General features: G+C 41.1%; 1 protein-coding gene across 1 annotated transcript; it reads left to right on the top strand.

The window, feature by feature from the left end:
* The first annotated feature begins 304 nt into the window (after nucleotides 1-304).
* On the top strand, nucleotides 305-20,800 carry LOC124138682 (cytochrome P450 4B1-like). The gene is made up of 12 exons (XM_046505451.2): nucleotides 305-645; nucleotides 2,611-2,806; nucleotides 4,196-4,323; nucleotides 5,473-5,597; nucleotides 7,255-7,317; nucleotides 8,509-8,632; nucleotides 10,894-11,026; nucleotides 12,384-12,507; nucleotides 13,322-13,517; nucleotides 14,554-14,636; nucleotides 16,234-16,299; nucleotides 16,808-20,800. The coding sequence occupies exons 1-12, from the start codon at nucleotides 481-483 to the stop codon at nucleotides 16,914-16,916; spliced, it is 1,512 nt and encodes a 503-aa protein (XP_046361407.2). The 5' UTR covers nucleotides 305-480; the 3' UTR covers nucleotides 16,917-20,800.
* The last annotated feature ends 803 nt before the right edge of the window (nucleotides 20,801-21,603 follow it).

The following is a 21,603-nucleotide window of genomic DNA, read 5'->3' as shown; positions in this document are numbered from 1 at the left end:
AATGATTTGAAGACCATTGTGACGTCATCGGTTACCATGACGTCACAATTACTCACCTCTGTAGCTGGTTGACATAACCTTTACACTCAAGACACTGGTTGGAAGGCTGATTTTGTATGTTAAAATAACAGCATCATGTCTTTTGGCAAGCCTCGCAGTTTTAAACTTGTACCGATTTGTTTTCATATATTCGATATCAAAGACACTGGGTGAGATGCTCTATTGGTTTGGAAAAAGAGCGACATCTCGATTTTCATGCACCACAATACCAAATTACACCTCTAGTGTACCATCAATGTAGAGCCTCAATTACCGGGCACGTTGGGTCGGGTCAGTTGATTACGCGGGTATGAGTGATAGTTAAAAATAACACGCCGGTCTTTACCCTTGATCAAAGACCATACGACTCGGTATACGATCTCTGCCTTGACATTTAATGGTGGCAGAAGAGGAACACGTTGACACTGTACACATACAAAGATGATAGCATTAGGAATTGTTGGTGTCTTCTTGATAGCACTGGCCATCAGTGTCTTCGTCTTCAAAGTTCTTCCTCTCGCCAGGACACTGCGGAAATGGCACATTGGGTTGGACGACAAGTTTCCCCATTTTCCCATTCATTGGCTGTGGGGAAATTTGAAACAGGTACGTGGTATGGTATACGAGAAACGTACTGTGATAACACTGTAACATTGTGTAGGATGTGTGTTGAGGATATAGAGGAGTGGGTGGTTGAGATTGGAGTTAACGAATCACCATGAAGTGGGAATTATATAGCCTTAAGCAAGTTGGCAGCAGTGTTGGAAATAAGCGCCTGCACGTAGGCCCGTGTCAGGTAGGTTTTGTGTCGGGCCCATAGTTTCAATGTTGTGTGGGTCTCTGTGGCCTGCAGTACATTTATGTCCCGATTTATTTGTCACAAGAAGCTGCATATTTGTTGTAAATGAGGGCATGAAGAGTCAGGGCCTGCAACTTCAGGACCTGCAACTTCAGGGCCTGCAACTTCAGGACCTGCAACTTCAGGGCCTGCAACTTCAGGACCTGCAACTTCAGGGCCTGCAACTTCTAATGTGTGTGGGTCCTGATGGCAACCTGGTATTTTTTTAAATTTCAAACACTGGTTGGCAGTCCTGGCCTTAATAGCAATGGTTAGTTTTGAAGATCAAATTTGTGTCTGCTCCAGAAAAAAACTGGTGATTGATAGCAGGAGCAGCAATCCACACATTCAGGGTACAGTGGTACCCAGTCGGGGAGGTGACCACCTGATCCCCATTTAGCATTATACCTGTGACAGGTAATTGGAACTAGGCTCATATTCTGCATGTCAGGTGAACTACAGATCTAAATAATATATATTGTATCCAAATCATTTCCTATAAGTATACAACATTCAATCCATCCTTGAGTATCCAGTGTATTATTTGTCCATTATATTTTGATGAATATCTTGCACCTACTCTGATCCTGATTGGCAGCATGCTATCACTAGGTGATGGAGGAGAAAGATGGAGGTGGTCACTTTACTCCCCAAATCCTCAGATTTAATTTTCATGTGCCTTCTTTTGCCTGGCATTTAGTTTATATTGTTTTTTGTTTTGAAATCTCATTCAGTAATATTATAGATATATGATGGCAGCATGTAAAGAATCCAGTGATTGGTGTTATGAGCAGCAATCCATGTTGGGGTACGATGACATGGAATCAGCCAGCCAAGCCTGACCTCCCAATATATTAAGTCCCCTCTTACAACCAGTATAGCAGGGACAGGGTGTGTTTTCTTGCAGCAGGATACTAATACCGTGAATAGAACTTGTGAAGATCCGGGGTAGAATAGGTCTTCAGCAACCCATACTTGCCGTGAAAGGTGTCTGTGTTTGTCGTAAGAGGCGGCTAACGGGATTGGGTGGTCAGGCTTGGGGACTTGAATTGGTTGTTGCATGTCATAGATCCCAATTGCGTGGATCGATGCTCATGATATCAATCACTGGATTGTCTGGTACAGACTCAATTATTTACAGACCGCCGTCATATAGCTGGAATATTGCTGAACAAACAAACAAACAAACATAATACCGTTTATACAGTATTTTAGATTATATTGTCAAGACAGGCATTACCAGCTGTCATTCTCATCTTATTCTCATCTTGATATTGGAATCTGTTTCATATATTCTCACCGACAAAAGAAACTTGAATACCATACATGATGGTTGATATATGAAGACTTACTCATATTCAAGAGATATTAGATTGGTTCGAGGCACTAAGGAACATACTGGTTGGTATGTTGTGTGAATCGATGCTCAAGAACGCATCACATGCAACGTCATAGATCCATGACTCGAGATGCACCATTTGTCTCGTACAGGATTTGCATGTAAAGTATAGAAATCATGTGCAGATGTCAATCACTGGATTGTCTGGTCCAGACTCAATTATTTACAGACCGCCGTCATATAGCTGGAATATTGCTGAGTGCAGCGTTAAACAACAAACAAAATATCAATGATCTTATAGTGGAATTAAGTACATGTCAAGGCAGTATTACTAGGCCTGTACTCTCTTACAGTACCAGTAGGTTCAAATGTTCCATTTTTGTTTGTTTTGCAGATTAAAAGTATCAAGGCCTTTTTTGAGGACACTATGGTATTATTGAAAGATGGATCTCAAGCATATATGTTCTGGATTGGGTTCTACAGACCTATTGTAGTTGCCGCCCACCACGAGAGTGTGAAGGCCATTCTGAAAACATCCGAACCCAAGGCCAAGGGTGGAGGTGGATATGAATTCTTGTTGCCATGGCTAGGTGAGTGTAAACTACACATCTGACTTTGATTGGCACAGGGGGCCCGGTGGGTTGAGCTGCTGCAATTTGCTGTGTAGAGTTACGTCCCTTAGTGATGCGATTGTGAGATGCCAATATCAGATTTGCCCTGATTTAAGATCCTAGGATTATCAACACCCTGGGGCGGTCGGGTAGCCTTGTGGTTAAAGCATTCGCTTGTCATGCTGAAGACCCGGGTTCGATTTCCGATTTCCGATTTAAGATCCTAGGACTATCAACACCCAGGGGCGGTCGGGTAGCCTTGTGGTTAAAGCATTCCCTTGTCACGTTGAAGACTGGGGTTCGGTTTCCGACATGGGTACAATGTGTGAAGCCCATTTCTGGTGTCCCCTGCCTTGATATTGCTGGAATATTGCTAACAGCGGCGTAAAACCTCACTCACTCGCTCTCTCTCTTATCAACACCCAAACATACTCATTGGTTACAGAAAAGTTTTGTTTGTTTGTTTGTTGTTTAACACACACAGCAATATTCCAGCTGTATGACAGAGGTCTGTAAATAATCAAGTCTGGACCAGACAATCCAATGATTGACATTATGAGCATCGTTCCTCGCAATTGGGATACGATGACATGCATCAACCAAGGCAGCAAGCCTGATCACCCGATCCTGTTAGTTGCCTCTTACGATAAACAGGGCGGTCGGGTAGCCTAGCGGTTAAAGCGTTCGCTCATCACGCCGAAGACCCGGATTCGTTTCCCGAAATGTGTGAAGCCCATTTCTGGTGTCCCACGCCGTGATATTGCTGGAATATTGCTAAAAGCGGCGTAAAACCATACTCACGAACGAACGAACGAACGAACGAACGACAAACATAGTCACCTTTCACGGCAAGCATGGGTTGCTGAAGACCCATTCGAACCCGGATCTTCACAGGTCTGATAACATCTACAACAAACATCTCTCTGGGCCCTCCTCCCTCATCAGTACTGAAATACTGTTCAAAATAGTGTTAAACACAACAAACTCACTCACTCATTTGTTACCTTGGCAAGGTGAATGTTAGATTGTCATTTCAGTTTTATGAGGTGCAGGGGGCACCTTGTTTAAAGGACCTGCAGTGTAAGGACCTGAGTTGTGTCCCTTAGTCATGCCAGGATCTGATGATCATCTGTTTTGATCTCAGATTTAACCTGAATAAGAATCTTGGATTGTCAGCACAGCCTTTTCACCAAAGTGGTAAAAATCTACACCCTGCATTACTTTTGGGTTTGGGGCGATTGGCTAGCCTGATGGTTCAAAAGCATTGTTACACTGACAACTTCCCAGGGCAAGGGAGCTGACAGACTTTAAAAGTCCAGTTTCCATCCTTGCCAAACTAATCTACTGGTTGTGTTTCCATGGTTACAGGGGATGGATTACTAGTGAGCGATGGTAAGAAGTGGGAGAGAAACCGCCGCCTGCTGACCCCAGCCTTCCACTTCGATATTCTCCAGCCATATGTCAGGGTCTACAACCAGGTGGCTCAGACGTTCATGGTAAATGTGACTTCAATACCTTGTTAAATAGATGTCGGCAAAGTACATAGCGTTCAAGCCTCATCTTCAGTTATTTGGCATGTAATATCTTCGTCCTATCTATTATCAATAGCCTGGACCCATTCACTACCCTTGCTTAGTGTTGAGTCCCATGTTGAATGACAAAATGTTGAATAGCCTCCGAAACTGGAGAAATTAAGAGAGAGAGATAGTCAATCTCATTAAAATCAGATCTTAGTTCTCGCTCCCGCTAAACAAAGATCTGAGGATATCCCATTATTGGTCACGTCAGACTGACCTTGCGCGAACTTTGACCGACCAATGGAATGACCAATCAGAAGGCAGCTTTCTCGTGCTTTACGGCACCAATTTCAAATTGGTGTCTACGCTTCGAAACATATTTTGACAAATTCTCGATTACAAAATTGAAACCTGAACAAAAGAACATTCTGGAATGGCTAATAGATGGTCTAGATTGTATGGATACAGTCGTTGAACCCGTAACTATCGTTGGGAGTTAAAGTTTTTGAGTCTGCATGATTGGAAATCACATTCTGACTGTCACTTTCATAATCTGGTAAGCGATGCTCTGATTGGTCGGATGAAAGGTCATTCTTACGGGACCCGTAATAGGATGTCCTCAGATCTTTGTTAAGCGGTAGCGAGAACTGAGGTCTAATTTTAATGAGATTGGAGCAATAGTCAGTTGTCCAGAGGATTTATTAATATTATAAAATGTAATAATAACACTTAGATAAAATACATTGGATAATCAAGGATAGAAATTAAAAAACTTGTGAAAAAGCAGATAGTATTCTTTGTTTTGTACCCAAATATGTTACATAAACTGCTCGAAGAAAATAGTATATGTAAGGTTTATTTTTAACTCATTGGGTCTACCCATGAAAGATCCATCATTCACTTTATTTGTAGTTAAGTAACGTTTTTTTCAAAATGTTTGAGTCATTTATAATTAGCCTTGAATTTTGTTATGCCTTCCTTACAACTTATTTATCATTCTCATGTGTCCCATTTCACAAATTTCTCTACATTCAGAATCTTTCAATACCCTGGCACAAGTAGGTGTGTTGCAGTATCTAATTAAGCCCAACAGGATTGCAAGTTGCCCCAAAACTTTTCTATCTTCAGAAAAATCTGGAGAGCCAAAGTAAGGGAGGTAACTCTGTTGAAGTGTTTGCCCCGGCTGGACTAGCCACTCTGGACACGATGCTGCAGTGTTCGCTGTCCTATAAGGATGACATCCAGGAAAAAGGGTGAGGGGCTACAAGGCATTAATGAAGAAATACAGTGAATCTTTATTATCCCGGTGGGTTATGTAGACTTTAGGGCTGGGCTGAGTCCAAATTTACTACCCGGGTACATACACCCCTTTTACCCGACCCTACCCGGGCGCCCACTGCAGGTCTCAAGAGATAGGTCCAAATGTCCGACTGCATCTTCCAAAGGCAAGAGAGTTAACTGACTATAAAAGTCCAGTGTACACCCTTGCCAAACTAGACTGGTATTATGGAGTTACATTTTGGCTCGACTTACGAGTCTATGCATAGTCCAATAAAAATCGCGCACCGAAATCGAAATCCGGTTCATAAACTGTCGTGCAGATTTCGGTCAATTGCAGGATTTGCCAACTCGTCAGCAGATATTTTCCAAATCTTTTCATGTTTTTAGTCAAGGTGCTCACGTGAATTGATGCATTTCGTGATGTTAGACCGTTTTATCACAATAAAGATCTTGATTATCGATCAGATCGTCCTGACTGGGTCCCACCATTTTGTGTGAAGCAAACGCAAGTGATACGAGAGGTGGAATATGATTGGTTCATTGAAGAGGCTTAGAAGGGACATTACTGGAAATAGCCACTGGTGGCGCTACGATCGAGCCCAGTAATTCCAGCCAAGTTCGGCAAGGGTGGAAACTGGACTTTTAAAGTCAGTTTACTCTCTTGCCTCGGAAAGATGGTCCGACTGGGAATAGTTTGACCGTAGCCCTCGTAAAATGTATTTAGATACACGAATGAAAATGATCTGGTCATGCATAAACTGAACTTGACTGAAGTTCTATCTTTAATCAAACATATGAAGTCAGAAGGAATGCAAACATTAGTCACTTATAGTGTGTGAAACCATAGAGTTCTAGATAAATTTTGTCATTAAACAATATATCACGTGATTAACCACAGGTCCGGGTAGTCCTGTGGGTACCCGGATCCTACTCAGTACCCACCCGACCCGAGTACCCTAGTTACCCGCCCCAGCCCTAGTAGACTTTGTTTCAGCCATGTGACTCTGACATGGTCTGTCTGTAGAGTGGAAGGTTGGATCTTTAATATCTCGGGGGCTATGTTGATTTGGTTTCAGCTGATGTGACACTAACATAGTCTGTCTGTAGAGTGGCAGGTTGGTGATTCGATCCCCAGCTCTGTCATACCAGGGGGCACGGGTGGCCCAGTCGTCTAAGGCGCCGCGATTCGCACTGCAGCGTTGCGTCCCTTTGGCACGCCAGAAACCTATGATTGTGGGTTCGAATCCCGGTTCGCCCCGATTATGTTTCTAGGTTTGTCAGCACCATACCCGTGCTCGTGGGTTTCACCAAGTGGTAAACGTCTGAAACCTGCATCACTTCAGGCTTTCCTCCCACATTAAGCTGACATGCTGCGATATGTCTGGAATACTGTTAAAAGCGGCGTTAAACCCAACTCACTCACACACACTCTGATTTTAATGACGTCAAGCATGGGTATCTGAGTCTTCTTTATATGATGTGGGAAATTTGAATAATATCTTTTCTTGGCCATAGAACTGACTGATGCACAGACTCAAAGTGACACACTGATGCCTCACAAACAGTTCCTTGTTTTTCAGTCTTATGGAGTTAGGATGCACTTTTATCTTAAATACATCTTTGTTCCAGACAGAGTCATCCTTATGTAAAAGCTGTCATCAGATTGTCAAACCTGATCATGGCAAGATCCTTGTAAGTAAATAGCTAATAAATGATGCCACTGGTTTGCTTGACGTTCTGTTTGCCTCATCACTGACTGGTTAACTGGAGATGTTGGATTTATTGTCTCTAGCTGGTTAGCAGGACATGTTAGTTACCTTGTGTCAAGCTGGTTAACTTGTCATGTTAGCTATCTTGTATCGAACTGGTTGACTGGATATGTCAGCTATCCTGTCTCTAACTGGTTAACAGGACGTGTTAGTTATCTTGTATCGAGCTGGTTAACAGGACGTGTTGTTTATATTACGTGTAGCTGGTTAACTTGACATGTTAGTTATCTTGTATCAAGCTGGTTAACTGGACATGTCAGTTATCTTGTTTCAAGCTGGTTAACAGGACGTGTTAGTTATCTTGTTTCAAGCTGGTTAACTGGACATGTCAGCTATCTTGTATCAAGCTGGTTAACAGGACATGTTGGCTATCTTGTATCAAGCTGGTTAACTGGACATGTCAGCTATCTTGTTTTAAGCTGGTTAACAGGACATGTTGGCTATCCTGTCTCTAGCTGGTTAACAGGGTATGTTTTTTTATATCTTACGTGTAGCTAGTTAACTTGACATGTTAGTTATCTTACATCAAGCTGGTAAACTGGAAAAGTCGGCTATCCTGTCTCTAGCTGGTAAACTGGAAAAGTCGGCTATCCTGTCTCTAGCTGGTAAACTGGAAAAGTCGGCTATCCTGTCTCTAGCTGGTAAACTGGAAATGTCGGCTATCCTGTCTCTAGCTGGTAAACTGGAAAAGTTGGCTATCCTGTCTCTAGCTGGTAAACTGGAAAAGTCGGCTATCCTGTCTCTAGCTGGTAAACTGGAAATGTCGGCTATTCTGTCTCTAGCTGGTTAACTGGAAAAGTTGGCTATCCTGTCACTAGCTTGCGGTGGTCGGGGAGCCTAGGGGTTAAAGCGTTTGCTCGTCACGACGAAGACGAGGGTTCGATTCCCGACATTGGTTCAATGTGTGAAGCCCATTTCTGGTGTCCCCCGCCATGATATTGCTGGAATATTGCTAAAAGCGGCGTAAAACCATACTCACTCACTCACTCACTGTCTCTAGCTTGTTAACTGGCTGTGTTGTTTATCTTGTGTGTCGCTGGGTGACAGGCTATTTGTGTATGTATATTATCGGTGGTAGTTGTATGCACACTCACCCACGTCCCCCATGTTCCAGGAACATCCTGCACTACATCCCTTTCATCTACAACCTCTCGGCCAATGGGAAGGAGTTTGCCAAGCTCTGTCAATATGTTCACAAATTCTCGGAGGACATCATCATGGCTAGGAAAAAGGCACTGGTAAGATTTTCATTTGTAGTCAATATAGACACTCATGATGCAGTATGTATCCTACCTGTTGGTAGTTCTAGTAGCACTGTGATGAGGACGACGAAGATTGTCACAGTTAGTCAAGGTGACCAAGGTAGTCAAGGTGACCAAGGTAGTCAAGGTGACCAAGGTAGCCAAGGTGGCTATGATGTACAATTTGGAAAGGTGACCATAATGTCCGAGGTAACCAAGGTAATCAAGGTGATCAAGGTGACAGCGATGACAGCTTCAGATGGTATTGGTCTGTGGTTGATCAAAGCATCCACTATGATCAAGGTGACCAAGGTAGTTAAAGTGACCAAGGAAATCAAGGTGACCAAGGTAATCAAGGTGACCAAGGTAGTTTAAGTGACCAAGGTAATCAAGGTGACCAAGGTAATCAAGGTGACCAAGGTAGTTAAAGTGACCAAGGTAATCAAGGTGACCAAGGTAGTCAAGGTGACCAAGGTAGTCAAGGTGACCAAGGTAGTCAAGGTGACCAAGGTAGTTAAAGTGACTAAGGTAATCAAGGTGACCAAGGTGACCGAGGTAGTTAAGGTGACCAAGGTAATCAAGGTGACCAAGGTAATCAAGGTGACCAAGGTAGTCAAGGTGACCAAGGTAATCAAGGTGACCAAGGTAGTCAAGGTGACCAAGGTAGTTAAGGTGACCAAGGTAGTCAAGGTGACCAAGGTAGTTAAGGTGACCAAGGTAATCAAGGTAATCAAGGTGACCAAGGTAGTCAAGGTGACCAAGGTAATCAAGGTGACCAAGGTAATCAAGGTGACCAAGGTAGTTAAGGTGACCAAGGTAATCGAGGTGACCAAGGTAGTCAAGGTGACCAAGGTAGTTAAGGTGACCAAGGTAATCAAGGTGACCAAGGTAGTCAAGGTGACCAAGGTAGTTAAGGTGACCAAGGTAATCAAGGTGACCAAGGTAGTTAAGGTGACCAAGGTGAGTGAGTGAGTGAGTTAGGTTTAGCGCCGCTTTTAACAGTATTCCAGTTATATAACGGCGTGTCAGCTTAATGTGGTAGGAAAGCCTGAAGTGATGCAGGTCTCGGACGTTTACCACTTTGGTGAAACCCACGAGCATGGGTATGGTGCTGACAAACCTAGAGATGACCAAGGTAGTCAAGGTGACCAAAGTAGTTAAGGTGACCAAGGTTGTCAAGGTAATTAAGATGTGACCAAGATGACCAAGGTGTTCTCAGTTTGTGATTATCATATACCTCCCATGCTTACAACAGAATTAGGGGCCACGGGTGTTCCAGTTGTCAACCACGATTACTTCATGAAACTCCTGTTAGGATTCCAGGTCAGAATAGGTTCCTAGTAACTTGTTTAAACCAACTCAGATGAAGACTCAATAACTTGTATAATTGTGCGTCATCATTCCCAGATACTATGTTTGCCTAGGCCAAACTCGATCATGTACAGGCAGCCAGGATAAAGCTTAAATGTTGCTGACAGAGTCCAGTGTTTGAAATAATTTTAGAACCCCACAAGCCAGTCAGGCTGGTGACCCATAAGTGTTGCCTGCCCTTCTTTAAAGTAACCGTATTATAAATATTGAAAAATCGCAAAAAAATAAGAGACAAATCGTGTCTTGATTCAATTCAGTTAAAATAATATTAACAACTACCGTATTCGACGTAATAAGCGCCCTGCTCTAATAAGCGCCCACAGCGGTATTTGCTAATACATTGGCTAGTGAACAATCCCAATTAGTACCCCTTCCGATTGATCAATGTTCACAAGACTTATTAATTCGCGTACAATACGCACTCGTGTGTTATATGCACCCATAATTATGGGCAATTCAATGTCAGAAAAATATATCTGTCGTACATAAACATTTCAGGCTGTCAGCATAAACCACGAAATGTATCTTTCAACTCACCCAAATAATATTCTAATAAGAGCCCCCTATTTCTAATTTTGAGAGCGCCCTGGGCGCTTATTGCGTCGATTACGGTACTTGAGAATCTACAGGGAGTTACAATAAAACTGAATATGTAAGCAGTGTTAAAATTATCTGTCAGACAGTTGGGTAGGTGGGAGAAAATTTCATGCAGCCTGACAGAAACATTAGCAGTCAGGCGGACAGGCAGTTATTTCGGACACTGATTGAGTGATTGACTCACTTTATGAACATTAACTATAAGATACATATGTTTACAATGGTAATATCAACACTCAAGCAATGCAAAAAATTGGTAGTCTGGAGTATATTATAGCTTTTGTTTCCAGGAATCAGATCCCGAGTTACTAAACAAGCGTCGTTTGGACTTCCTGGACATTTTGTTATCAGCGCGAGATGATGCAGGTCAAGGCCTGACTGACCAGGAGATCAGAGATGAGGTCGACACATTCATGTTTGAAGGTAGGGCACATGATACAGGCTTCAGAGATGAGGTCGACACATTCATGTTTGAGTGAGTGAGTGAGTGAGTATGGTTTTACGCCGCTTTTAGCAATATTCCAGCAATATCATGGCAGGGGACACCAGAAATGGGCTTCACACATTGTACCCATGTCGGAAATCAAACCTGGGTCTTCGGCATGACGAGCGAACGCTTTAACCACTAGGCTACCCGACTGCCCCCATTCATGTTTGAAGGTAGGGCACATGATACAGGCTTCAGAGATGAGGTCGACACATTCATGTTTGAAGGTAGGGGACATGATACAGGTTTCATTAGGGTGCATGGTATTACCGATATATCGGTAAAGTGAGGTTCATTCTTTCCACAATAAGTATTACAAATCTACTTTTTTATGCACAATATATCGGGTGGTTTCAAATAGCGATTTATATTTATATATATGTTAAATGTTATACACTTACCAAATATCTTCAAAACCTTTCCATAGTTCTAAAATGCAGGTTTGTTTCCATAATTCCAAAATGCAAGTTCACGAAGATGTAGGTTCATTCTCAGTTACCTCCCTTATGTACATACGCATTTGTACACGTCATCAACATACTGGAGCTCCAAGAAAAGACGAATTGTGGAAGCTCTATGGTCTAAAATACAGATGGCAAACTTGATGGACAAATATTGCAGTCTGTCACAAGTGTGCTTCTGAATTTAAAATTTAGAATTACAATGTATCGTGCTACGTATTGCAGTATGTGCATTTCCCAAAATAGTGTGATGCTCTGTAAATCTCCTATACACATTCCTATACATAATAACTGACACAGTTTTTACTTCACTCAGTATTGAAAGACATCTATGTATACACACAGATTATCCTTTAATGGCATAGTTACTGTCATACTCAAATGTTATTAAAAATCAATATTACACAGAATTCATTCCATCACTTCTCAGATTGTCGAACCACCTCCATGGTCTAGTGGTAGAGTGACTGCCCAGATAGCAAAGGTCAGAGGTTCGATTCCCGTCCGCATCATTCCAAAAGACTTTAAAGGATGGCACTTGTTGTTACCCTGTCTGGCTTTGGCATTAAGGGGCTAAAACAAGGATTGGTTTGGCTCGGAGTCAGTATACTGTGTCTGAGTGGGGTATTCATGTTAAACTGCGGCATGGTATCTCAGTGGGCTAGCACTATAAAATTGTCATTAGTCCGGACTGGTACAAGCAGCCACACGCATGCACGTCGTTATAGACGTACAATATAAAAGTGTAATAATCTTGAACTCGATGTTGAACCCCATTTTACATCACCCCACCTCAGATTGATTTAATAAGACATGTGTTGTCTGTGCCCAGGCCATGACACCACCTCGTCGGCCATCAGTTGGTGTCTGTACACGCTGGCCAAGTACCCTGCCGAGCAGCAGAAGGTACTCCAGGACGTTCAGCAGGCAGTCGGGGACAAGAATGAAGTCGAGTGGTAAGGAGGTGTTTGTGGTGACCAGTGTACCAGTAGTTACTCTTTGTCACACACCGTCCCTGTATTTACCAGTGTCAGTATTTACCCATCTTTATCTAACACTGTACCAGTATTTAACCACGTTTATCACCCACTGTTTCAGTGTTTACCCGTGTTTATCTAACACTGTACCAGTATTTAGCCATGTTCATAACCCACTGTGTCAGTATTTAACAATGTTTATCACCCACTGTCTCAGTATTTACCCATGTCTATCACCCACTGTCTCAGTATTTACCCATGTTTATCCCACAGTCTCAGTATATACCCATGTTTATCCCACAGTCTCAGTATTTACCCATGTTTATCCCAGTCTCAGTATTTACCCATGTTTATTACACACTGTCTCAGTATTTACCCATGGCTATCACCCACTGTCTCAGTATTTACCCATGTGTATCCCTCACTGTCTCAGTATTTACCCATGTTTATCCCAGTCTCAGTATTTACCCATGTGTATCCCTCACTTTCTCAGTGGTTATCCATGTTTATTACACACTGTCTCAGTATTTACCCATGTGTGTCACACACTGTCTCAGTATTTACCCATGTTTATCCCTTACTTTCTCAGTGGTTACTCATGTTTATCACACACTGTCTCAGTATTTACCCATGTTTATCCCTCACTGTCTCAGTGGTTACCCATGTTTATTACACACTGTCTCAGTATTTACCCATGTGTGTCACACATTATCTGTATTTACCTATGTTTATCACACACTGACCAGTTTTTGTCCATGTTTATCACACACTGACTAATGTACCTGTGTTTCAGGGATGATCTAGCCAAGCTCAAGTATTTACCCATGTTTATCCGTGAGAGCATGAGGCTGTTTCCCCCTGTGCCGGTGGTCAGCAGACAGCTCAGCCAGTCACTGGTCATTGACGGCGTCCAGATTCCCAAAGGGGTGATAGTCGACATCAACATGTACCAGATGCACCGGAACGCTAATGTCTGGCCAAATCCCATGGTATTATCAGATTTAGTTTCCATATCTCAAGGGGTTCAATTGGATAGGTTATACTTTGTATGGTCTCTTTTACTTACATCTGGGCCCACTTGCACAAAGCGATCTTAGCACTAAGATGATCGTAACTCCCATACTTTAACATAGGCTTACAATAGTCATAGCGCTAACATCGCTTTGTGCAAGTGGCCCCTGGGCTTTTTAATGGTTGTTGATTCTTTTTGTGACTTATGTAGTGGGAAAAATATCCCAGATATCGCCCAGACTTTTAGGCCAAATAAATTGTTAGATTTTTATTAAAAAGATGTGAGGCAAGAAGCTTTTTTTTTTCAACAAAGTGTTGAAGGAGGCAAATGTGTAAACTGTGATGTATTCACATTTAAGTCAATTTATTCCCAACACAGACATGTTTTTGGAATGGCAAGCTCTGATAAGCAACATGTGCGGAATGGTCAACATTCAAAACTTCCTGGCTTTTTATATTTGATTTGTTTGTCTGTTGTGCAATGCTGCTCCAAGCTATGGGCTGTAAATAAAAGATTCTGGACCGAGCTATCCAGTGATTGATATTGTAAGCAATGATCCACGCTGTACAATGATTTCCAAGCCACTAAGCCTGAATATAGACCCGAAAAGATCCGGGGTAGAATAGATCTTCAGCAACCCATGCTTGTCGTAAGAGGCGACTAACAGGATTTGGTGGTCAGGCTCTCTGACTTGGTTGATGCATGTCATCGTATCCCAATTGCCTGGATCGATGCTCATGATGTCAATCACTGGATTGTCTGGTCCAGGCTCGATTATTTACAGACCACTGACCATTTAGCTGGAATATTGCTGAGTGCGGCATTACACAACAAACAAACAAATATATGGTCACCTCTTACAATCAGCATAGGTGTTGTAGACCTATTCTAACCTGGGGTCCACCAGGAGTATTCGATTTATTTTTCAAAAAGAAGTTGTGTCACAGATCAGATAGCCTCTGCCAGGTGTAGCCAGGTGAGCTACAGTGCACTCATTGTGACCCTTGTTTCAGGAGTTTGACACCGAGAGATTCAGTCTGGACAGGGCTGCCGGGAGGGACCCCTACTGCTTTGTGCCGTTTTCTGCTGGACCAAGGTATGACATGCTCGATCATCAAATCTACTATATCTCCATTATGAAGTATACCCTGGACCCGTTCACTACCATAGCTTTGTTTTGAGTTCTGTTCAAACGAAAACTTCTAAAAATAGCATCCAATCAAATTACAGTCCTTTGATGACTGCAACAAGGCAGTAATACCAGGAATTGAGGTGTTGTAGTATTAAAGCCTTTGTCTCAAGTACAACAGGGAACACCTGGAAACATGAGTACTTCCGTCTCACTGTCTAGATGTTCCCAGAAACATCAGTATTTCCGTCTCACTGTCTAGTTGCTCTGGGAAACATCAGTATTTCCGTCTCACTGTCTAGTTGCTCTGGGAAACATCAGTATTTCCGTCTCACTGTCTAGTTGCTCTGGGAAACATCAGTATTTCCGTCTCACTGTCTATAGTCTGGAAGGTAATTTAAGGTACCGACGTTTACTACAATATCTGAAAAACTATCGGACCTACTCCAGTCAAAGTTGTATGAGATTATTAAACAGTCATACATAACTGGATATTACATTTAAAGACAATCGGTGCATGAATACAAAATCTGTCTATTTAGCTATCACTATATTTCATCAACAACCAGACCTGTTCGTCACGGGTGGAACGAGCATTCATTGAAACAGCCATCTGCATAATGCTACCCCTGCGTCACAGGGCCATATGGCACAGTTGAACCAATCAACTCAACTCGTTCCACCCGTGACGAATAGGTCTGGTTGTTGATAAAATATAGTGATAGCTAAATAGACAGATTTTTTATTCTTGCACCGATTGTCTTTAAATGTAATATCCAGTTATGTATGACTGTTTAATAATCTCATACAAACTTTGACTGGAGTAGGTCCGATAGTTTTTCAGATATTGTAGTAAACGCTGGTACCTTAAATTACCTTCCAGACTATAGTTGCTCTGGGAAACATCACTACTTCCGTCTCACTGTCTTGATTTTCCCGGAAACATAAGTACTTCCGTCTCACTTCCATCACACTGTCTAGGGGCGCATACACAGCAAGGTACCTTTGTTGTCAGAGATCAAACAGTGGTGAATGAACTTTGTTTAAACATCAAAATTAAAATATTTTCAATAATAATTAGTAGGCAGTTTTAAAATCCAAAACAAGCTTTCACAGGAGATACTGGGTGAGATCAAGTTACATCTCCTAGGAGATATCGCTGCAATAAAATAACATCACAATGCTTTGCAGACCAATATGACATCATCGGTTACCATGACATCACAATCAAATGACATCACTCATCTCTTGGCCACTGAAGCTGCTAAGTTCTACTGTTTTCACTCAAGACATTGGGTGCAGATTTTTTTGGTAACCAGAAATTTGATAACAGATTCTAGGATGTGATGATGTACAATCAAATTGGATGATTAGGTAGATATAAGAACATATTTTTAGCAGGACATTATTTGTAATATCGTATCGGCAGATGAAAACCACAAAAAAAATTACAGATGGCCACCTTAGTTACATATAGTCACAACCAGGTCCATATAAGACAGTCATCGAGGGGATGTTAGGTTTCAACAGTACTATATTTAGGATGTTTGTGATGTTTTTTCAGGAACTGTATCGGACAGAACTTTGCTGTGAATGAAATAAAAGTGATGCTGTGTCAAGTTGTTAGACGGTGGGTGTTGAATAATTGAAGGAGACCAAAGTGTCATGATCTGAAATCGTTGGTTATATAATTATTTCAACAGAGCATGGCCATATGTGAAGTATTGTGAACAATGCTAATGTTTTGAACAGATGTTACTGTATGTGGTATGCCGGACGTCAGGAGGGTAGGGGTTTGGCACCCTCGTTGACAGCTCCAGCAGTAGCTTACTGCATAGGAATAACCCCATGAAACATGCAGGAATATGTGAATAATCTGCAATATGGCAATATTTCATATTTTCTGCTGTATTATCATCACACTACTCAGGAAATAACTGCGGGACAGATGTCAGTTAGGTTACTTTTAATTCTTTGCTTTTTTTTTGTAAGCTGCAATTTTGTAAGCAGTTAAAACTTGCAAATTGAAGGATGAGTAACAAATGTATTATACTGTATTAGTACAGAATTTAAATGGAGCTTTCAACAAGCTTTGACATGAAAACTGAGTCATATAATGGAATATTTTACTTTTACAGATTTCACATCGAGGTTGACCCTGCTAAACCTGCGGTGCCTTCTCCAGAGGTCGTTCTTCGGGCAGAAAATGGCCTCTATCTAAAATTCTCTGGCAGGAAAAACACATGAAAGAGTCTTTTTGTTGTTCTGTGTTTGGGACATCTAAGCATTGTACAGAAGATGCGCAGAGCAACATTGTGGGTCAGCTGTTTCTGCTTCAAGGACGGGGTCAATTAGGGCTGGGACGAGTCCAAATTTACGACCTCTTATTACCTGACCCTACCCGGGTACCCTATGTAGGTCTCAAGAGTTGGGACATAATGTCCGATTTGGAATTGTTTTCCCGAAGATGCTATTTATATACGCTGATGTCGACTGAAGTTACATCTTAACTCAAATGTTTCAAAGTCAGAAACAATGTGTGCATAGCCAGAAAGAAATGCAAAAAATAAGTGACTTTTATTGTTTTTGTCATTAAACAATCTATCACGTGACTTACCACAGATCCCGAATGTCCTGAAGGTACCCATGTCCTTCTCAGGACCCACCCCACCTGAGTACATGAGTTACCCGTCCCAGCCTTTGTGTCAATGTTATTTCCATTATCAATACTTCACAGGGTATATATACACGGAGTACCTCAATCGTGCATAAGTACACTCGATTTTGCTCAGATTACAGCAATATTTCTTGGACAGCTCGCGCCATAGCCTTGCAGGAATCTCCACATTGCTTCAATTTCATTGACACCTTGCTTTGATATTTTGGTAACTTAAGGGTCCACACAGTTCTTGCATGTAGTAGGGCTCATTGGATAACACATGGCCTCATTTCATTGTCACTACTGCACTATGAAGTGGCTGTATATCAACACAGGTGATAGAGGAACTTGGTGTATACACACCCGGAAGCACTGACAATGTGTTATTTCCTGCTGCACTTTGTTGATACTTGGCAGTTATTGATCATGGCCATTGAGTTTAAATGATTAGCATTGATTTTGCTTGTTGTTAAACAACGCACTCAGCAATAGAGAAATGACGGAGACCCGTAAATAATCACATCTGGGCAGACAAATTAGTGTTTGTTTGTTGGTTGTTTAACAAAACACTGAATATTCCACAGTGTGCGAGCTCAGGCTATGTTACCGCTTATAGATGAAAACCAAGCCTCGCTTTCACACAGGTTATAAATAGATTCAATGCTAAAGGCCCCATAGTGACGTCACAGCCCCTGTCACAGGAAGTGAAAAATCCTGGGCTCTACACCTACCTCATATAAACCTTTTATTACAAATCCTATATGTACATGTAATGTTTTCATATATTTCCCATTTCCACATATGTCAATTTACCAAAATAATACCTAAATATAACCCATCCATGCACTGTAGAGGCTGTGAGAACATGTTTATTGAAGTCACGTGACCTCAAAATATTCTCTCACAGGGTAGAAGTCATTCACAAAAATATGGGTTCCATCTATCTTAAAGGGAGGAGGGGCCAATTCCTATGTTTCCTGCAATCACTGATCACTAAGCTTACTATATCCAACTTAAAACAGGAGGAGCTACAAATGTAAACATGTTTTTAATTGGATAAAAGACAGTCCCCAGTTTCCCCCTCGAAGTGACCAAGAAGTCCCACACAGAGCGGCCAGAAACATAAATAAATCTGGCATCTTACTGATAGCATCACATTCTAGTGACAGATATGTTACTTTAGGGCAGTTTAACACCGTTTGTTTAAATTTGAGTTGACTGATTTGTCATTGAGGGACTAATTTGTGTGTCAGGGGTCTAAACTGATGGTTTACAGGTTGTGGTGTTTGACATTTGGTTCTTTCTGTCTTAAGCTGTCTGGACATAGTTTGTCAGTGTTATCACACTGAACAGACATTTGCGCTTAAATAAATCAGAACTTAAATCTCAAATATGTATTGGTTTGTTAGTTTTAATTAGGGAAAGTAACCCTTCACACCACCGGAAGTTGTCAAGATTTTAGTCACGTGACCTCTATCAGTAAAATGATTGGCTCAAACCTATCGTCTGCTGTAGCAGTATACTTCTTTTACTGTTGTGGTGGACGATTACTTTTGGATTATACCTTGGCTATTGCATTTTTATGCTCGGTCATGGCTAAATTGTGTGTTTCAACTGTTATTTTCTTGGAACTCACTTGGAATACCAGTCTCTTACTAACTATTTATCATGATGCGACTTCCAAGTGACACCACTGGAGATTTGTCAAGAAAGGTATGAACATATTGGAATTCTGGCACCTCTATAACTAATGAATTTTCAAGTGGAAAATATCAAGAGTTCATTTATACCAATAAGGCTTGTGTATGCATTAATATTATATAGAAGTTTAAACGCTAGTAGAATTTTGCATCTTGTGAATATATGTGCATTTATGCCATCCAACAAGTCAGAAAAAATAGAAACAAAAGAAAAAATAATGGCATTCCTCCTGAGAAAAATGTAAGACATCGTAACATAATGGTAGCCAATGTCGTCCTTGTCAGGTATGCATACAGTTGGGACAATTTAAAAAAAGATGATCCTCATCATGAAATGAATAAACCTTATTATCCAGGTGAAAAGCATTAATATCCAGTGAATATATTTTGTAACATGGAAAGCTAATAAAAGTACAAAAAAGTTGTTTCAGTAGAAACCTCTGTTTAAAAACTCCAGTTGACAGAGACTATAGAGTGAATATGTCATCTGCTAGCAAATTGTATTTACTGTTTGTAGGTCGCACTTGAGAACGAGGCTTGGTTTTTACGGGAAAAGATATCAATTACAAAATTGAGGCTAAGCTCGCACACTGCCAGCTATTTGACAGAAGTCTGTAAATAATCGAGTCTGGACCAGACAATCCAGTGATTGACATGAGCATCAATCCACGCAAATGGGATACATAGTCATGCATCAACCAAGTCAGTGAGCAAGACGACTCGATCCTGTTAGTTGCCTCTTTTGACAGACATAGTCATCTGATTAGTATTAGGGCTTAATTGTTTGACCTGTCATGTGAGTGAGTGAGTGAATATTGTTTGATGCTGCTCTCAGTAATATTCCAGCTATGTCACAATAGCTTTAAATAATCAAGTCTGGACTAGATAAATCAGTAACTTGGATTATTTACAGGCTCCTTTGATTTAGCCGAACACTTCTGATTTTGGTGTTAAACAATAAACAAATTTTAACGTTTAATGTTCATCACTGACAGTTGCAGTAAAACCTCAACTGATTGCTATGTTACTTTGTGTCAATGTTTCTGATTTGTGGGTCAGGATAATGAAAGATCATTCCAATTTATAGCTGTCCCTATTATTGAAATAACTCTGTTGCGTAGTGTTTTGCTACTTTCGAGTAAACCACTTTTATATGCCCATACTGTGCCTTATCATTGCAAATGTTTTACATGTTCATTCGTGTTGTGAAAATGAATCTTCCCCAAGAAAGTGTTAACACCATTGTCATTAGATTTAGTAAAATCTGAATATTTTTTATATTTGCATACTTATCCTGCATTACGAAGTTGAAGTGCCCTTCCTTCGCTACACTGCCTCCCCACGAAGTTTCAGATGTTGTGTTTAAAGCAGTTATGTGTTTTGATGTTACGTCATGACTTCCGGGTCACATTGCCGACTGTGTGAGAGGGCGCTGCTGCAACTTTCTTCAGCAGCTGGATCTCACACAGTTCGTCTCTCTATCAAAAGACAGCAGTTAATGCAATCCGGAGTAATGCAGGATAAGTTAAAACATTTGCTACTTTCCCTATAACGTAATATAGCCTAGATAGGCCAAACAAGTGGTTGATAACATGAGCATCTACCCATGCTGTTATCATGGTTAGGGTATGGTGACAGTCAACCTGGTCACAGATCACAAAGTGCTCAATTTTATTTTGTCCCAAATCCCAACACGACCGGTAATCTATGAGTCAGGACATTTGTTTGTGTTCATATAGCCCCGTCTCATGTGAATAAATAATTTACCTGAATATAAATGTCCAGACTCAATTAATTGCAGGCCTCCCTGATACAGCTGTAATATTGTTTTCTGACTACAACCACACCATAGAAAACAACACTCACAACATTCTGAAGATATTGAATAGATCGCGAAATGAACCCTCAATGTCATACACACAACAAACATGACATAGAACACAACACTCCCCAAATTCTGAAGATATAAATACAGTGATCCCTACAGTGATGGAAATAATAACTTAGATGTAAGTTTGATTACTTTTAGATATATTTTTGTTGATTTTATTTATCACTTTGTATAATATATTTAAAGATTTGCTTAAAACGTCTTTATTTTGCTCTTTGACATGTTCGATGCGGACCCGTTGTCAAAATGTGTGTCCGAGAATTTTATTTTCAATAACATCGCAGGAAATAGTGAATAATTTTTTAATTTATCGATAAAAAATGATAAATTGAAATGGAATACGTATTTCAGACATTTAGAAATGTGACAGATTTAATAAATGAATGATATTAAAGGTAGATCTAGGTCCATAAAAATATATACTATTTTGACGTGACGTGAGATAAACACATATTGATGATTTGAGATTTGCCGAACGCGCTCCCCTGCCTTGCCCTCGGTTAAACGGCTCATCATCTATAACGCCCACCAATTATTTGGACCCCATTGGTAGCGTTGTAGCGAGGGACCACTGTATATAGAATGCCTACTGAACCCTCAATATGTCATACACACAACAAACATGACATAGAACACAACACTCCCCAAATTCTGAAGATATTAAATAGAACGCATACTGAACCC

The sequence above is a fragment of the Haliotis rufescens genome, unplaced genomic scaffold (genome assembly GCF_023055435.1).
Source record: "Haliotis rufescens isolate VD_foot unplaced genomic scaffold, xgHalRufe1.0.p SCAF_15, whole genome shotgun sequence".
Taxonomy (NCBI): domain Eukaryota; kingdom Metazoa; phylum Mollusca; class Gastropoda; order Lepetellida; family Haliotidae; genus Haliotis; species Haliotis rufescens.
Note: the sequence above shows the minus strand (reverse complement) of the source record. Positions and strands in the feature narration are given on the sequence as shown.

Bases quoted from the DNA above. Each gene is read 5' to 3' on its own strand.
- LOC124138682 (XM_046505451.2), top strand. From the start codon at position 481: ATGATAGCATTAGGAATTGTTGGTGTCTTCTTGATAGCACTGGCCATC. The intron at 8,633-10,893 runs GTAAGATTTTCA...TTTTGTTTCCAG, and splicing joins TGGCTAGGAAAAAGGCACTG to GAATCAGATCCCGAGTTACT. The intron at 14,637-16,233 runs GTATGACATGCT...ATGTTTTTTCAG, and splicing joins CCGTTTTCTGCTGGACCAAG to GAACTGTATCGGACAGAACT.